Source organism: Lampetra fluviatilis, chromosome 37 (assembly GCF_964198595.1).
Source record: "Lampetra fluviatilis chromosome 37, kcLamFluv1.1, whole genome shotgun sequence".
Classification (NCBI taxonomy): Eukaryota; Metazoa; Chordata; class Hyperoartia; order Petromyzontiformes; family Petromyzontidae; genus Lampetra; species Lampetra fluviatilis.
Genome location: NC_136311.1, coordinates 10,315,829 through 10,334,829, shown reverse-complemented (window position 1 = coordinate 10,334,829; position 19,001 = coordinate 10,315,829). Strand labels below are relative to the sequence as shown.

The 19,001-nt window shown below is 48.7% G+C and overlaps 1 protein-coding gene across 8 annotated transcripts in view; it reads right to left on the bottom strand.

The window, feature by feature from the left end:
* TRIM37 (tripartite motif containing 37) overlaps positions 1–19,001 on the bottom strand; it is a 44,500-nt gene that overhangs the window by 12,498 nt on the left and 13,001 nt on the right. For 6 of the 8 annotated variants that reach the window (XM_078873829.1, XM_078873833.1, XM_078873828.1 and 3 more), the window contains 14 exons: positions 17,680–17,803; positions 17,431–17,498; positions 16,166–16,290; positions 14,467–14,517; positions 13,386–13,467; positions 12,382–12,458; positions 11,325–11,504; positions 10,553–10,667; positions 7,892–8,188; positions 6,420–6,562; positions 4,902–4,984; positions 2,511–2,696; positions 1,222–1,326; positions 65–211 (listed from right to left, as the gene is read on the bottom strand). In XM_078873829.1, coding sequence (XP_078729955.1) covers positions 65–211; positions 1,222–1,326; positions 2,511–2,696; positions 4,902–4,984; positions 6,420–6,562; positions 7,892–8,188; positions 10,553–10,667; positions 11,325–11,504; positions 12,382–12,458; positions 13,386–13,467; positions 14,467–14,517; positions 16,166–16,290; positions 17,431–17,498; positions 17,680–17,803 — 1,783 coding nt within the window. The remainder of the gene's footprint in view (positions 1–64; positions 212–1,221; positions 1,327–2,510; positions 2,697–4,901; positions 4,985–6,419; positions 6,563–7,891; positions 8,189–10,552; positions 10,668–11,324; positions 11,505–12,381; positions 12,459–13,385; positions 13,468–14,466; positions 14,518–16,165; positions 16,291–17,430; positions 17,499–17,679; positions 17,804–19,001) is intronic. The other 2 variants (XM_078873832.1, XM_078873831.1) reach the window with 2 other exon arrangements.

Here is a 19,001-nt window from a genome sequence, read left to right as displayed (position 1 = left end):
GGCTCACGGTGCGAGCTCGGAGCATCGTGCGGCCTGACTGATGAGGCCCCGTGACTCTGCTGACCTTCGCTGTGGGGCTGCGCGGTGTGCCTCTCCGCCTGCATGGAGCGGCTGTCACTCTCCCTGCTGTCAAGCGCTCGCTGCAGCGACAGGGGTCTCCTGGCGCTCACCGTCGTCGCGCGGCCCCGAGTCCGTGATGCAGGCAGCTTGCCTGCAAGGCGCGACAGCAGTGCGCAGTAAACACACGCGCGGTTACCGCGACACTGGCATGCGACGCTTTTCTTCAGGAGTAGACAGGCGGAGTCCGTCTCCGTGCTGTCACGAGCGGACCAAGTGCTCATTGCATCTGGCAGGTTTTTGAGCCAGTGGCGAAAATTCCACATTCCTGTGGCAGGGGCTGCCTCTTGAAGGAAAGCCACCGTGGGCGTATTTGCATTTACAGCCCTTTTCAATGCGCCGCCGTGTAGCTTCGGGTTATTTTGGCCATACTTTACCATGCTGGGCAGTAAGGGTTGGTAAAGGGGGGGGGGGGTGGTACACAGAATTGGTCAGGTAGAATTACAATACAGCAATGGAGTTTACTGCACTACCTTCTGCTGCTCACACAGCTTGTTTATATTTAATTGTTTCTAACTGCTGTATACACATTTAATCAATTTAACCGTTGTATTCACAAGCTGTGAAACATGCTTAACTGCATAACATTACATTATTTTAAATCATCAATACATTCATAAATGTGTGTAGATAAGAAGCCGACTGAAAATTTAATATTTCATTTGGTCGAAGTCGACTCAAAATGTATTCAGGCATAATCAATCTACTGCTGGATGAAAACCTCTCCACCCCAAGTAATCACCATCTTTTACGGTCCCTGCGATGTAACAATCTATCGAGCACCAAAGTATGACGCCTGCTGTATATTTGGAGCTTGCATGTCTCTCCCCGTGGTGGCGTGGATTTTTCTCCGGGTCCTCTGGTTTTTCCCTCCACATTTAGAATCAACGTGCGTTTAAAGAATTTCTACATGACGATAAGCCACTTCATTGAGTTATCATTTGCGGCCAGGTCACTTCTTAAAAATAAACATTTAGCTGAGTGGGCCTTTACCTGGTACAATAAAAAACAATGTCCAGTAACGTGTACTACAAAGCACTCGTGTGTATATCATCACTGCGCATCTCCTATCCAGCTGCGCTATCGTCGCTGTCAAGTCCTCACCTCTGCCCTCCGCCACCTGCGCTTGCAGGCGTTTGAAAACGTCAGCAGAGTTCCGTAGCAGCGACTGCTGCCTCCGCTGCTGTTCGCGATCCTTCCTCTGGTGCCCTGCCACCAGCGAGACGTCTCGACCACGTTAATCGCATGGCCCACCTCCGTTTGTTCATCTAAATTTTTAATATATTTTTTTATAAGAATACAACAAGAATTCAAACCGTGCAGATTTTCTCAGATTGTACTGTAGCAGCTACCCTACGTGTTTCCCGGGATACGCCAGAGGTCGCAAACGGGTTTTGATTCCTTACCCATACCCGGCCGCACCAGGGTCGCAAACGGGTACCCGTACCCGGCCGTACCCGTACCCTACCCGTACCCGGCTGGGTACGGCTGGGTACGGGTATCGGGTACCTGATTGCGACCTCTGGGATGAAGCCATGTTGCAGGCGCGGGTGGGTTGATTCTAGGAATTGTGAGAAGAGACATGACGTTGGGAAATGAGTGACAAACGGTTACTCACCAGTGACTCACGGTCTACCCGTACCCGTACCCGGCCGCACCAGGGTCGCAAACGGGTACCCGTACCCGTACAGGTACGGGTAGCCGGGTATCGGGAAGGGTACGGGTATCGGGTACCCGGTTGCGACCTCTGGGATATGCCGCGTGTTGTTCGGCACACGATGGCAGACATTTTGCTCCACGTGCCGGTTAGCTTTTGTAGTGCGTCAAGAAACGTCGGACAACGATGCCAAACAACAACAGAAAAAAATACAGGGAGCTGCAACTTAAAAATATTTCCCCCCACTCGCACAGACGTGGGGTAAGCGTGCATCGCCACTTACAGCCCTGAGCTTGTGGTGGAAAGCCTTTCATGGCAAGGGCCAATCACCTCAAGCTAAGCAGGTTTGAGTTTGAATAGCCCACGAGTGTGTGACCACAATACGTATATAACAGGTATATAGGTTGCTGCGGGGCTACGTTTTCATCAGAGGATATCATTGTACTCTCCTATGTACCCACACGACTATGCTCTCCACCGTCATCAACCCGCACTGACCCGCATGGTTAAATAACCCCCATGAACGACACGGCACAAGGGAGGCCCTCATCTAGCAGTGGAATGACATAATGGCTGTAATTGTACACTTGCAACACAATCAATTCTCACTCGTTCTCTATTTGATGCGCGCATTGTGATCCTAAGAATGGACTAAGTGATCAATCGACGATGCGTCACGTGCCTAACAGCACGCGATCGATCGGGCTCAACAAAATGCGCAGCGAGCGTGGCTTACGTGATGACGAGTGCAGCTCCGGTGGGTTTGGCGGGAAGTCCCACAGGGTCTCCGATTCGCCCAAGTCCAGCAGCTGCAGCAGCAGGCTGGGCTCCAGCTCCAGGAGGCTCCCCGCGGCGCCCGCCAGGCCCACCGCGACGCGAGCGCGGCCCCCCCGCGCTCCCTCCGCCAAACACGTGCCGCCTGCTGCAACGTGCACACACAAAGACAAAGATCCCCCCCCCGCACCGTATAGCCTCAACAGACTGTTTGGGCGAGTGCTGTTGGCGAGCACCTATGAAGGCCGGCACGGCATACGAGGGGGTGGGTGGCCATGACCACGCCCGGCCGCCTTTGTCTCCCCCATAATGGCGATGTTTGCACACCGCCCCAGCTACTCATTCGAGGCCGAGTCGACCTGGGGGGGGGGCAGGACCGGTTCAGAAAATCGTCGCTGGTGTTGGCCGTGAGTGGGAATCCAACCCGGGTGATCTGGTTAGAGGCGTCTCTGTAAAACCACACTTAGTCAAATCGGAGCCTTTCAGTCGATGCGAGCATATGTTACTTAATTAAATTAAATAAAGCGGATGCATGAAGTAGTGTATAGATGTTGTCTTTGGGTATCACTGGCATTTCATTTCATTGAGAATATATCAGTTGACTTTGAGTGTCACAAATGCAATGTTGTATATATTTTTAAACGAATAATTGTTATACCCCTTGTAAGCGTGGGTTGGTTATTTTTTCTTCCAAGCACTCCCATTTCCTTCCACGTGAAAAATCCAATGAGGAATTGAGGACGCAGGTCAACGTGACCAGTCCATTGGTAATCATGAGCAAATTGTGGAAATTACACATTCCCATGGCGACACCAGTCACTCCATAGATCGACAATAGATCGGAACACTCCTGAAAATTAGGGTGGAGACTCTGAGGCTCGGCCTGAATGAATGCAGTGCTATTGTTCTCATGAGCGTATTTAGGAGATTATGAGATGCTCCGGAAAGAAACATGCACCTGAAACCCAAACTCGTGCCCCATGTCAATAAAGTTACACATCTGATCATAAGCAGCACACACCTACCGGATTAGGAGATGCACCCCGCTCCCACAACTCTTTCTTTGAAATACATAGGGAAAATTGCGTGTTATATAATCTGGAGAATACGGTAAACGTCCCCCATGATAAATCATGAATCAGTACATCGTGACGTGCCTGCTAATGACAGCATACGGAGTAAGACTCGACATGTCCTCAAAGGCGAGCGCATCGGGTGAACTTGCACGCGGCTTGACACAACCCAACCGGACAGCTGATCTAGCATACGAGGCAAGAGGTTACACCGCGGTTGTCACTGCTTTCGGTGCCGATGCTGCTGCTGCTGCTGCCTGGAGTTCTGCTACAAATGCAGCTGGCTCTGGCTACAGCAGTGACAGGCGTTGTACATCCCGCCGTAATTAATGCTCACCGACAAGACCCGCGGGGCCCCCACATTCCTCTCGCTCGATCGGCCCGAATCGGTGGTTTCCAGGTCTCAAGTCACCCCCTTTACCCCCGTCTCAAGGCCAGAATAACCCTCCAGCATTAACCGCACCGCCATAAATATCACCGCGTCGAGACCATAGCCCATTGCCCTATCCCCCCCCCCCCCCCCCCGTGTGTAAATAAATTGATGTCTTAATTATCCCTCCGTTTATTCGGTGGCAATTTTTGTATTTAATGTCTCCAAAAATATGCACAGGCAGATCACTCTGCCTTTTCCCATGAAGGATTAATAAAGAGGTCAGTGATTTTCTGATCAAACAAGTACTGATGCAGTGCTCATCACCCGTTTACAGCTCTAGGCCAGCGATATAAATTCCACATTCGTATAGCGAGGGCGACGCTCTCCATGGGACAACTACTGTTCACTTCCTCACTGCACGGGCATAAGTAGTACTAATCACATACCTGCATTCCCCATAAATATGCTAAATTCCTCTTCATATGCAAATTCTTTTGTCAAGGCGCCCTTTCCCCCCCCTTCCAACCCAGCTTATATATATGCTCCAAGCACGTGTGCTGTTTCATTCAGACGCTGTCGCCTCAACAGACCTGGTTTTCACCTGAGGACGGCTGCTTGCGTTGTGGCCGAAACGTCGTGAGAATTATTTTATGTTTTATTTTTATTATTTTATTACTTCCCTTCTACGTGACTTTACCGAAAGAACCAAGAAGATAAAAGTGGTACTCATTTGATCGATCACTGAGAGATGATTTGCAGAGTCAACCCCCGACCGGCGTTTGAACTCGTAACCTTCTGATGTTCCAAGCGGCCCACCCTACCCACTAGGCTGTCTGGCCGGTTAAAATCATAAGAGCTGCGAGCCGAGGAGGCGGTGGTGAGACAAAGGTGGTTGCGTGACACTGACCGGCCGCCCCCAGGGCCTCATCCAGCAGCTCTCCCTCTTCCAGGTCCATGGCTCCACCGTACTCGACGTCATTCTCACCAGACCTGCCTCGGCGTGACACACGGGGGAGACGCGTGAATGCACGCACACAAAGACAAAGATTTCCCCCCCATCGTATAGCCTTAACAGACCGTTGGGGCAAGCGCTGTTAGTGAGCGCCTATGGCGGGCACGGCACAGCATGCGACGGGGTGGGTGGCCATCACCACGCCCGGCCGCCTTTGCGCACACACACAAACCTCCACTCGCACTCTATACACCCCCCTGATAACCGGCATATGAGTGGCAGGGAAATTTGGTTTCTTCATAACTTGTGTCTCCATAATCTGTGATGCGAGGGTAAAAGTATAATTTACAGCCTGGTGTCAATCCACTCCTGGATAAAGGTTTTCCCCATGCAATGTCAGCCACGGGGGTTGCTTGCCCAAACTTCAACGCGCTGGTCAGTGTAGGAAAGTAAAGAAGGGGTGGTGGTGGTCACAGAACCGGTTCGGCCATCAGTCGCCAAAGATGCGAACCGTGGCCAAGAATCAAAAACTCAGGACCCTGGCTTCACCGCGCTAATGAACGCACCACATGGCTCCCGCAATCTGTTACCGAGCTATAAATTGGTGCTCTAAATAGCGTTGACATATAGTAAGGCCAGAGGTATGTGATAATTACGAGTGAGCCAGCCACCAGTACATCCTATTGATGGGGTGATTTTTTTTTTGTCCACCGCAATCATTAATAAAACCACGTGGCACGGGTGACCTTACGAGGGTTGTGACCGGGCGGTGGAGGACTTCGTATTAGCTGAAATTTTGCCCACGAGGCAGCGCATCACTCATTGCTATTAGCACGGTGAAAAATGTTCATTTGTGGCTTTTTCACCTAAGGTCAAAGGTCGTACATATCTCATCATCAACACAGTAAATGGGCCCCGGCTCTCTCCATGCAAAATAACCCTTAATCGGCTTTGCACAATGAAAATGCTCAAGTGCTAATGACTGAATGACACACAAATGAATAAATATATATGTACATGAGGATTATTGTGCCTGCATTACATAAACAGAGTATACCATTTCATACCCATAAAATTTCTCGGTATACATAATTTAGTCTGCATTATCCAAGCTTTGCAAAATATCAATCATTTGTACAGCAAAGTAAGTACAATACAATTTCATAAAATGTAATACCTAAGGCAGTGGCGTGGCTACGGAGTGTGGCGGCAGCTCAACTCCAATGAGGCACACGGATCAGAGGGGCTGAGGGCACCAGGCTATGAACAGTGGGGGGGGGGTAAACTGTACAAGGGACCACCACCCCTCAACCCCTTGAATTTCTTGCACCAGGGCCCACGCCAACCGCACTGCAACACTGGCCTAACATGAGCACGCTGTACAATATGGCGCCATGCTAACAACAGTGCCAGTCGTGCTGGGGAGTCATGAACCCCACGGAGGTAAACGACCGGCCGTGGTGAGGCGCGCACATGGTCTCTGTGTCGATGTCGTTCTCCTCCGTGCTGCTGCTGCCAGCCGTGCTGGCCGAGCTGCTGCTGCCCTCGCCCAGCAAGTTGTTCTCCTCCTCGCCGGTGAGACACTCTCCATCCAGGTCCCCGTCAGAAATCTCCTGCTGTGCACATACGCACGCACGAGACGCGGGGCTGCCATGCACGGACGAGACGCGGCGCCACTATACACACACGCGTATCCGAGATGCAGGGTCGCTGTACGTACGAGACACGGTGCTGTCATACGGACAAACACACGAGACGCGTGACGGCTGTAGATATGAGACACGGTGCAAGCCCTGGTCCCCTCCACAATGGAGTACTGCGCCCCAGTGTGGAGTTGTCAGCTCTTAAACAAACCCTGGCGATAGCGAAATGAACATCGCACTTCGTATCATCAGCTGAACTATAAAGTGCACTCCACTCCCGTGGCTTCCTTGTGCTGGCAAACGTCGTCGCAGTCAGTCAACGTCAGACGCGATGCCGCGCCAACCCGTGGAGGCATCACGATATTACGGATAACATCGCTCTGCCCGTCCCGAGAACGCCTGACAAGAACCCCCACGCAAATTGGCTGAAATCCAGGAAACCTTTCTAGATGCGCGCTTCCGCTCCAGCAGCCAAAAATAAAATATAATCCAGCAGTTGCTGGACAGGGATCGTGGGCGGCTACGGAAGTGGCAAACAAACACCGCACGGAGGACCCGACTGTGGGTGCACCGGGCTCTCCTCTCTTGCACGACGATCGTGGACCTCGCTCTAGCGCGCTCGAACGCAACGTGGGAGGTGCGCGTCCACTTTCCACAAATGGAACAAAGAATCACCGGGCCGCCACTGTCGTGAAGTCCAAACAACAAAAAACACTTCACACCAACGAATTCGCCATCCACGCAACATCCAGTCTCTGCGATATTGCAGTGGCGACTGCCTCCTTTGGGTCAGTTGAAAAAACGTAGGGTTCAACTATACACAACGCACCACATACTCATTGAAGGTTAGGCTGACCTAGGGTAAAATAAAATAAATCACGTTTCTTTATTTTACTACCTACGTGAATTTACCGAAAGAACCAAAGTGTATGGATTCCTGCAGTCACGAAAGCTTCAAATCAAGATTGGCCTAGGGTAGGCCCAGGAATGGTTCATTTATTCACCACTGCTGTTAGCCGGCATCACGTCCGGCCGCCTTTGTCTCTCCAGCGACAATATTTCCACACCGCTCCAGGTACTAATTTGAGGCCGAGCCGACCTAGGGGAGACCCAGGAACAGTTCAAATAATCGACACTGGTGCCGACCGTGACCAGGAATCGAACTCGCGTCGCCGGATTCATAGCGCGGCACGCTAACCCCCGCTGCACCAACCGCCCACACAAAACGCACGCGTACGGCGACACACTCCCGAGCATAACCTTTCAAACCGCAGCGGCGAGAGACCAGGATGCGGCACTCACGTTGGAATCGTCGTGCTGCGTCTTATCGTCGTCCTCTTCCTCGACAGGCAGCGCGCCGCCGCCGCCGTCCCGGGGCAGGGTGCTGTCCCTGGAGCAGCTGCCGTCGCGCGGCGAGCGGATTCCGACCGCCGAGGCGACCGACGCCAGCGCGCCGGCCGCCTCGGCGCACGAGTGCGAGCTCTGCCGGCCGGGACGCGGCTGCTTTGTCCGAGACGGGCCCCCGCGTGGACTCGTGTGGCTGCTGGGCAGAGTGGCGGCGCGGCCCGACTGGGAGCGCGACAGCTCGATGGTGAGCCTCTGTAATGGCATAAAATCAAATCTCATCAGTCTCGTAGGTGGTGGGGACGACGTTGCTTTGTGGCTTCAACCGAGTTGGAAATTTGCGAGGACGGTTTTCCCTCGTTATTCACGAGCTTGCCGTCCGCGATTTTGGCTATACGCGAATCGCATCTGGAACTCTACACGACTGCATCGAGAGAGAGGAAAAAAGTAAGGAGAGAGACATGATAAAGTGATGAGATAAGGTGATGATGCTACTGTGCAGCATCATAATTTTAGGAAAGTTTATTTTGAAACTAGTATTAAGTACTTTATGTTTATTAGAACCATTTTTTTCTGTTTTAATTTTCAGGTTTTCTATAGCTTACTTTATAGTACTTCAACCTAAATGCACTGCTCGCGATCATACTACTGCGAAAGAACGTACGTATTATTGAACTTCTTTCTCGCCGTACGTAGCCAATCGTGCTAATCGGAGGTGCGAGAAATGGACAAACGAAAACCCAAAAAAGCAGTTTCAAATAAATAAGTTCTCAATCTTGCTGATTTAAAAGTGCACAGCTCCAGCGACTTCCTAATATCGGAAGGAAGAGCATTCCAGACGGCCACAGAAGCACACCAGAAAGCGCGCGATGTGGTCACCGTCTTGTTCGATGGCTCGCGAGAATGGTGGATGGACAAAGGTCTCAGTCGCAGCTACGGCAAGGACATGGTGGATGTGGGAGCTGGAGGTAAAGGGTCCTGTGACCGATCCACGACGACACTGCGTCGAGGCGGGATGAGAGAGCGGACAGTGGGAACGGGACGCAGCTAACGTAACCATACTAAGTGAGATATATTCAATACATCACCGAGGGTGCAAGCTGATAGGCACATATTGATTTACCCCCCCCCCCTCACAATTCAATTGTGGTTGCAACTTAATTAAAAAAACAAACATATTTTCAAACTGCACGGTTTGACGCATGTAACGTGAGCATTAGAATACATTTTTTTCAACGAATGAAAGCATCGTTACATGTCTATAATCTCTCAAATTTCGAGTCGATGTGAATTACTATTAACCATATATAAATATATATCCACAAAGGGAGACATGTCAATAATAATAAAACATCCACCAAGGTCGCACAATAGTAGAATAAAATGGCACAAAACAACATCGACAAACGACTCTACATGATCGCTCAATCAGGATGTGTGCTATTAACCCTTTCCCGTTTCGAGACATCTGCAAGTTGCAGGGTGGGTGTCCCGTTCACCGCTGAATCCCGGAACGCGCAAACGGCTCAACATTAATTTTATTTAGAAAAGATTACTAGCGACGTTGTTTTTAAAGACCTTGTACTCACCGCAGAGAACCGTAGCGACGCAACCACCGCACTCTACGATAGCTGGCGCCAAACTGTGCCACACTCCCTCCCACATGGCCTTGTGGGAGCCTCGGTACTGATAAAGTTACAGTAAATCCTTGGATTGCGAGTAACTTGGTCTGCGAGTGTGTTGCAAGACGAGCAAATTTTTTTAAAATAAATATTAATTTGATAAACGAGCGAGGTCTTGCAATACGAGTAGTACGTGTATACGCCTTGTCTGCCGAGCGTCACATGATCACAACTGATATACCAGTGCTTTGGATTACAAGCACGTTTCTGGAACGAATTATGCTCGCAATCCAAGATTTTACTGTATTTTATTTTTTCTTCCGGTTTCCGTTGCGATGACGTATGTGTATGTCATCGGAACGGGAAAGGCGTTAAAAAGTAGGGCAATGGGGGATGTTTGAGCATATTTCACAATGCTGATTAGTGAATGTTAGTGAAGCAGTGGGGGGCAGGGTTGGAGAGAGTTGGAGGGGGGGGGGAAGACCGGTTTCAATACCCCTTGCAACTGATGTTAGCCGTGGCCAAAAATCGAACTCAGGTCACCAAGTTCACAGCACAGCACATGAACCACTGTACCACTACTCCACCCCATGGGCTCTTATGTGGTTATAAACGATTATTTATTAAAGCTTACATTCGTAAGACTCAAATGAAATGTAACTGTGCTGTGGCCAAATAAAACAAAAATACATCGGTGCACAGATTAGCCTTATAAACAACACTGTTCGCAAGCACTTATTAAAGGTGGCAAGAGACAGGATATGGTAGTGTGGCAAGCCCCACCGACTATCTTCATTTCCCCAGTATTAATTTTCACATAGTGCACCAGATACTCAGTTAAGGGGAGGTCGAGTACAGGTAAGGTCATTCAATTTGCACGTCTGGGTTTGTAATTCAGTGTGATAACGACCACACCATTGGTCTCCACATCTCCGAAATGAACACGTGCGCAAATATTCACAGGTACACAGACAGCGGACAGCAATGGGGGACAGACCTCCTTAAGGTCATTGGTCTGCTGGATGTAGGCTGCCTGTGCCGTCTCCAGCTGGCTGATGTACCACTGCTGGTCGCGACACTTCTGGTGAAACGTGGGCGGGCGTAGCTGGAACCTGCCGGAAGGCACGCATCCGATACAAGCACAGGCAAAACGGAGGCCCAACACCAGCTCACGTCAATGTTCAACAGGTTAGCATGGATAATACCATTGAAGATTTGTATTTTAATCTACAGACCCGGATATATCGGTGGTTTGTGTTTGACCATACTTCACCATGCTGCTTTGTGAGGGTTGCTGGAAGGGGGTGCTAGGGATTGGTTCACATAACTATCACTGTTGATTTTAACCGTGGCCACGATTCGAAGTCAGCTTGCTCGGGTGCATAGCGCAGTCGGCAAACCACTGTGCAACTGCGACACCCCATTCCAGTATTGCTTTGGCTATCGTTATTTTATCAATATCTGGTGAGGTGATACTGTGGCAGAATTTAACTCGCAATCAAAAACTTGCAAGCTACATTCCAAGTTGGGGATCAACTGATCCCATCAACATCATCCTTCTGCGGTAAATAAAATACGTGCCGCCACTTTGCGGGAAATCAACGGTTGCTGTCAAATGTATCGGCTGATCGCTGCCATTGAAAGGCAGAATTCAGGGGGCCACAAAACAAAAATGAATGCCAGCCCACGCTCGATAAAATGGAGATATAATTCCACACGACACATATGAGAGGCGAGTGAACGAAATGGCAGAGCCACGTGGTGCTTACCTGAGCACCACGGAGTCGTTGTGAGTGTTGAGGTAGCCCTCGCTGGCCAGGAGGTCGAGGCGGAAGAAGCGGTTGTATCCCCAACACTCTCCCACCTCAAAGTCGGACGCAAACTCGCGGATGATGTTCTTGCTGGGGTCGCTCGACGCCTGGTGCACCATCTCCACCCGGTACTCGTACCTGCGAGACACCGCCGAAGCAAGTTCGAGCCCCGATGATATAGATGGGCCCAAACCTGTAGTCGTGCGGTGGGAGTCTTCTTCAATCAAGACCGCTCAAGTTCGCCGTTTGTGTAATAACGTGGCGTTTCGGTTAACATTATTAGACGCTCGTCCCCATTTAACTCTGAGCCCATGCTGCACCTGAAATCAAAGTGTCTCCCTGACCAGATGAGCAATGAGGAGGGTACTAATCTCTGCCGGAGGTCCTTAAACCAGCGGCGTAAATTTAACATTCCTATCACGCAGGGTCGGTCTATCCACAGGATGACCACTGTGGACTTCCCGCAAAGTGGTACTCATTTTAAGGACCATAGAGGGATGATAGACCAAGTGAAGCTCATAGCGGGTTTTGAACTTTCTATTGTGAGTCACGCACTTTTATGACAGTGCTACAACTAACATCTGTAGATATACAAGCATTGTTACTCCACTGCTGGATGAAGGCCTCACCACACTGCACGGGTTTATGAGAGTTTATTTGACCATAATTTTCCACACTGAAGAGTGTGGGTTGTCAAGGCTGGGAGCAGAGATGTTCGAGCGTAGTTCGGTACTAAATTGGACTTGCCCACTGCTGAGAACGTAACACCCAATGATCGAAACCATGCAGAAAGAAAATGTCAAATAATGTAGCGTGCGATCTTACATGTTTCATATTTACTTTTAAAATGTTTGCTTTTATTAAAGTAAAATGTGCATAGTTATCTTAAGAATATTTACATTAAACATACCTTGTGCAGTGGGAAAGCTGACCCCATGTTGTAGTCTGTTAAACCGTTCCATTCATTTGCAATCACCACCGTGCAATTCATAGAAGAGTAATGTTAACCACTCACTTGGATGTCTCTGGCAAGCCCGCAGAGAGCTCTAAGAACACGGAGAGGTAATTCCCTCGTACCACACCATTTCCATCCTACAAGGACAGAGCGTGTAATCATGGCCATACAACAATCTACCATTACCACCATGATCCCTGCAGCAAGAACAATGTTAGCACGGGACAAGATTGTAAGCCAGTCCATTAAGTGATACACCACTTCGTGGTTTAATGCTATGTCATTTGAGTCTAAAGTGTTGGGGTACGGTGTTTGATGGACAAGTGAATTTGCAATGCCAGTCAAATCCTCATGTATTCACACGACTGAGCTCGAAACCTCGTGCGTGAATGGTCAGGAAATGTTTCTTTTTGTTAACAATCGAAAGACTAGTTTATTAACACTGATAAATTGATGTGTATGCGTGCAGACACATGAACACATCAGAGCGGTCTGTAACTAATACATGAAATGTGTGTTGAACTTCTTCGGCACCGTACGTAGCCAACCGTGCTAATTGGAGGTACAGTACTAACGTGGGCGACATGTTCGTTTTTCTCAACCAAATATAACATTGCACAATTTTCACGTGAGATTAGACACACACACGTTGCTGGGTTGTTGTACGTTACGTTTGATATTTTGATATTTTCTATTTAAACGATAGAACGACATTCAATGGAGCTCAAGGCCAGCAATTATGCCCGATTAGGGGGGCTTCACGAGCCTCCTCCATTCTACAAAGACAAAGATCCCCCGTATAGCCTGTAGGAGACTGCTGGAGCAAGTGCCGTTAGCGTGCAACTACAAAGGCCGGCACGGCACACGAGGTGGTGGGTGGCCAGCACCACGCCCGGCCGCCTTTGTCTCCCCAGTGGTGATGTCTACCACACCAGGTACTCATTTGAGGTTGAGTCTACATAGGGGAGGCCCAGGACCGGTTCAAATAATCGTCAGTGGTGTTGGCCGTGAGCAGGAATCAAACTCTGGTGGCTGGATTCGTAGTGCAACGCGCACACACTCACCGGGTACACTTTGAGCCTCCAGCATAGGCCGGACACCTGCAGCGGAGGGCTGTACACTGGATCGGCTCTCTGCCTCAAGATGCTGCGTGGCAAGTGGGGAACAGATGGCACCACCGCTCACCATTAAACCCAAAAGCAGGCAGAACGATCATCAACGCGTATCCGTTTGGACAGTCGCCATCATTTTACACTGCCCAATTTAATGCCGTAAATGTTGGCTAATAATACAGTGGGGCAGATGTGCAACGCAGCATGAAGCAAATAATGCACGTTGTGATAATAGCACAAGGTGTGGCAGGATGCTACGTGAATCCCTATGGCCAGATCACCCATAATGCACCTGGTCTAATCAGATCTCAGGATTGAGCCTGGACAGTTCTTGAATGGGTGAAAGCCAAGCATAACAGGTTTTGTAGGTGGCGTGTGCACGGCTACGTGGGGGGAACATCAGAGAGCAATGCGGCAATTTTTTAAATGTTAGTACACCTCTATGCTACCAAACCTTCCATAACCTACACTGACAAGCATGGTGAAGTATGGTCAAACACCCGCCATAGCCGACATGGTGTGGGGGAAGACCATTATCTTGCACAGGATTGACAGGTTACACTACACTATACTCTTTGGTTTTTTCGGTAAAGTCACAATGGGTGGGGAGGGGGGCTGGGTGGGGAGGGGAGGGGCTGGGTGAGGAGGGTGGGAGGGGTGGGGCTGGGTGGGGAGGGGCTGGTCAACCCGTGATGCCCTTATAAAACTCAACGTTTAACCTACTCATGACGGCTCGTGCCCGCCCTCACAGTCGGGCATATTTGCGGAATCCACCACGCCGCCGTTGACCCTGGCCATTGACCGAGCAACCCAACGTTCCTACCAGCTCCCTCCACAGGAATGTGTTAGTTTCATTTGTTCACTGCCCATTGTGTAATGTCTTGAGCAATACGAGTCAAGCTTTTTCAACTCGTCCAATCTCCCAAAGTGTTTTTTTTGTTCACCTCGACAATTAATTGTTGACGAATTGTTGTTGTTAAAACCGCAAAATTAATCGTCGATTCTCAAGTGCGTACCAATCACGGACACCCACCTGAAGTTGGAGAGCACAAACGTGCTGGAGTCATAGGCAGGCACCAACTCACTGCGAAATTGAAAAACAGAGAAGCGTACGTATAACCGCCATTAAAGTGCACATCACGTTATATAAATCTTAAATGCATTGCAGTGAACGGAACCATACATCAATGTTATTGTCAGAGATGTAAACACGAGGCTTGCTTGAGATGGAGATTATCGGCGTAAGGCACTACCACCCCACTCAAGTACAATGTATGCCTATGCATAATAATCCTATATTATTTTACCTTATCTGATAATCATATGAAGATATTTATACATGTAAAAAAAAGGTGAGATGGATATGGCATGCAAAAATAACTCCCTAAAGCAGTTTTTTGGACTGTTCTGGTTGAAATTAATCACCGGAATGAGTATTGAGTGAATATATACAAGGTTCAAATGTTGATACAATGTGAAGCCAACATTAATTTTACACATGTGGAAAGTTACACATTTTTGGGTTAAACAAATGTTTTCCGGAGGAATCTAGAGCTCTAAACGTTAGTGTTATTGTGACAAAACAACGTAATATATCAACACACTGTTCACGCAAATGTACTCAAAATTTTAATTAGAAAGGCGAGGCTCAAGATTAGGAGCAGTGATTGACAAGTTTTAGCTCGACAGAGCAAATGGCAAGTAACTGATTAAGATGTTATTTTACAACACGATCCTCTTCAAATGTGATGCACTTCATGCCGATTGGCGCCTCAGGGCTTTAAGCCCTATCTGGAAGAAGTCTTTGCCTTAATCCTGACATCTTTTGGACGCGACCCTCCATCCCTCACGTCTGTCCCGTATGAAACCCCCTACTTGTCACGAGAGGCGTTCTTTCATTGCGAGTATTTCTTAGAATGTGCAGCAATTTAATGGAATCCAGGTCCACCCCTATGATTGTTTTCCCAGATTTTAGCATTTTTTTTAACTAGGCCTGTGCATATTCTTGGTTCTTTCGGTAAAGTCACGTAAGGAAAAAAACGCCACTTTTTTCAAAAAATGTATTTCTGTAGATTTCACACCTGATGATGATTGCTTGTGTTGCAGTCGAAACGTCGTGAGAATTGTATTGTTTAATATTTTTATTATTTTATTATTTCCATTCTACGCGACTCTACCGAAAGAACTAAGAATATGAATCCCTGCAGTCACGAAAGCTTTAAATCGAAATTTAGGCCTGTGCATATTCACCTTGCTCCTGCCTCCTGAATGAATTTTTAAAATTCACGGTTGTGATTCGATTAACAATATAGCGCAGCTGTGTAGCACCTCTAGCGGCTCCACGGATTAAGTGAACCAATGCATTGTACGTGAATAACACAACTGATTGACACGCAGGACTTGACGCACGTATCCTGCGGCATAACGAAACATTTACATCACGAATTGATGCATCTATACACCCATAGTTCTGATCCTTTCTTCTTTCAATGTCCATAATCTTTTCAGATTTTTAATTCTTTGTCAGTAATAAAAAAAAAACATTCCAATTGTCTGTAAAAAAAAACCAAGGTTAATCTTTTACCATGACATTTGATAATCCTTAATAATTTCACACTCTGGCACCACGGTGTAGCACCGCTTCTCCTACGTCAAGTCACACGCAGATGTTTTGACCCTCCCTCCCCCCACGCCACCTCATGAGAGTATTTTGGTTCGTGTCTCTCTCCTACCTCGTGAAGTCAGGGGGCACCGGCGCAGTGACGAAGGAGGCCATGGGTCGGCGATGAACCTGCTGAAACATCTGCAAGATCTCCGCACTCTTCATGATTAGTTCACTCTTGCTGCATGAGCGTACCTGCAGAGAAGGGCGGCATATCAGACGCGAACAATTATACCACTTTATGCAAAATACTGTGACACTCATCGGACGGAAAAATGCATGCAAGCAGGAAACTGACATTAGCCTCAAGGTTATTCTCTTACAGGATCAATGAATTAAATAAACAGGGAACATTATGTAAGCAAATGTTGCTTTGGACTACATTTTTTGGCAAAATCGTGACCAATTGTCAAAATGAAGCATTGCAGCCATTTCATACTGGTAGGAACCTCCTGGTTACACCAGCCCACAGGGGATTATTGTGTCCGTCTGTCGTGCAGGGAGGGGCTGAGTGGGGAGGGAGGGGCTGGGTGGGGAGGGGAGGGTGGGGAGGGGCTGGGTGGGGAGGGTGGGGCTGGGTGGAGAGGGGAGGGTGGGGAGGGGCTGGGTGGGGAGGGTGGGGAGGGGCTGGGTGGGGAGGGTGGGGCTGGGTGGGGAGGGGCTGGTCACCCCGTGGTCCCCTTATAAAACTCAACGTTTAACCTACTCACGCCGGCTTGTGCCTGCCCTCACAGTCGGCCATATTTGCGGAATACACCACGCCGCCGTTGACCCTGGCCATTGACCGAGCAACCCAACGTTCCTACCAGCTCCCTCCGCAGGAATGTGTTTAAGATGCGATTCTGGCCCTATACCCAACTCATTGGCAATGTGGTCACAGTGCCTGACTCACAATTGCAATGTCGTGACTTAAAATATTGATTTAGGAATCATCTCAACTTTTCAATGCTCCAGAACAGAAAAACAACGGTGGCTCTTCACAATGACTCTCCAAAGGAAAAACTGGCTACCCACCATGAGAATGTGGAATTTCTGCCACCAGCTTATGGTTATTAACAGCAATGATTGTTGAATCAGAAAGACGCTACCAAAGGGAACATTACCCGTTTAATGAGTGACACACATACATCTGTCAATTGTAACAATTATATTGGCTGCATAATGATCATACGAGAATGTAGAGCTGCTCGGTTTTTAAGTCACAGTATGATAAAGGAATGAATGGTAATGTTGATAATTGCATCCCTTACATTTGTAGGCAGTTGTGATTTTAGTTACACATGTATGGATAAACCCCAGTGGAGTGCACTCACGACAGATTAAATGTTGCACTACCTGGTGTTCCACCTCCTGCAGCAGACTCTCCAAAAGCTCCGTCTCTTTCGTCAACGAGTTCTTTTGGCCTAGCCGAACAAATCGACACGTTGGCAATCAACAGCACACAGGGAGAGAAAGAGATGCCAAGCCCCGAAACAAGAGGCATACGCATCGGCCGCATTCACAGTGACGCCACTAAGATACGTCAGAGATGGGAAGTTTCATAAAGACAGGGAGCACATTGAAACGGGCGCCTACGGCGCTCACCCATGAGAGTCAGCAACTTGCTCTTGAGCTGGGTGTCCAGTCGGGCGATCATCATCTCCACGGCGTTGCGGATTTCCCGCACTCGGTCGTCCTTTGCGCCCCTGACGGACTCGACGTTTTTTTCCTGCACACCCGAGTCACGTTTGGATGATCATGTCATGCGCTAGAATCCTCCAATCATGCTGCCGTGGCGCAACGGTGAGCAAACGGAGCTTGCATTTCGTTCGACTGTTTGATCTCCCAGTGTGGGCAGTTAAAGCCAAGCGGTACGAATACACACCGCAGCGAGTTGCTCATCAGGTCACACGTGGTGGGGTAAAGTGTGGGTAATCTCATCTCTTCCGAGATGTCTGACCAGCATGGAAGAGGAGGCCAAATATCCTCTAGAGGGGCTCTCTAAAAGCCCTTCTTTAGTGGAGGTCCCTCTGCCAGCAGTGGTGTGAACGAGCAATTGTAGGGCTGCACCTTTACCGTTAGCCTCCAAAGGTAGCTGGCTGACAGACTGCCCACACAGTTGGCTTGCCTGTGATATCGTACGAATCGATGTAATGTTATTGTTGCGTGTATATACAGAAATGTCACCGCCTAAGGAATGTGGAATGTCGAATAATGTCCAAGGATCACCAACGGCACCCAGTGCTCATTTGTGTAACGTGTCATATTAGCAGGCAGAGTAAAAAAAAAAATCAACAAATACGAATTACTCGTTGTGCTCACAAATACGCAAACATATGAGGTGACCTTGTTGAAGGGACACCCTTTGAGCCCGCACATGCACAGCGGAATACAACATGAGAGCAATCGGCCAAGACACCGCTGCAGTGCCGGTCTTCAGGCAGCCCAATGCAGTAATTGTTGTTATTCCCTTTGTAATGCAACATTAACATTCCATAAGCATACGAGGAGAAGGCCTTTGTACATTGCAGCCAAACGCAAACCGAGGGTCAATACGTTCGCAAATTAAATTCAACCCACTATATTTTACCCACGTTCAAGCTTGCACATGGAATCGTATAACAACAAAAACAATATTGATTCGCCAACCTCAAACCACTGCCCGGTCAAATGCAGTGCCTTTGATACATGGTGCTGTTTGTCATCTTCTATCTAATTTTGTTAGCCCTTTGACATGCCTGAATTGTAACACAAAGTGGTGGCCTCTTTAATAAGTGCTTAAGGAGGGTCACGTAACAGCCACAATACTAGAGACCAAAACTTTTCTACGACTGCCACATTCAAGAACTCTTGAGAAATGTTCCACGCTGGGCTCTATTTTTTTTTATTTATTCGTATGTATGTGAACTTCGACATACATACATGTT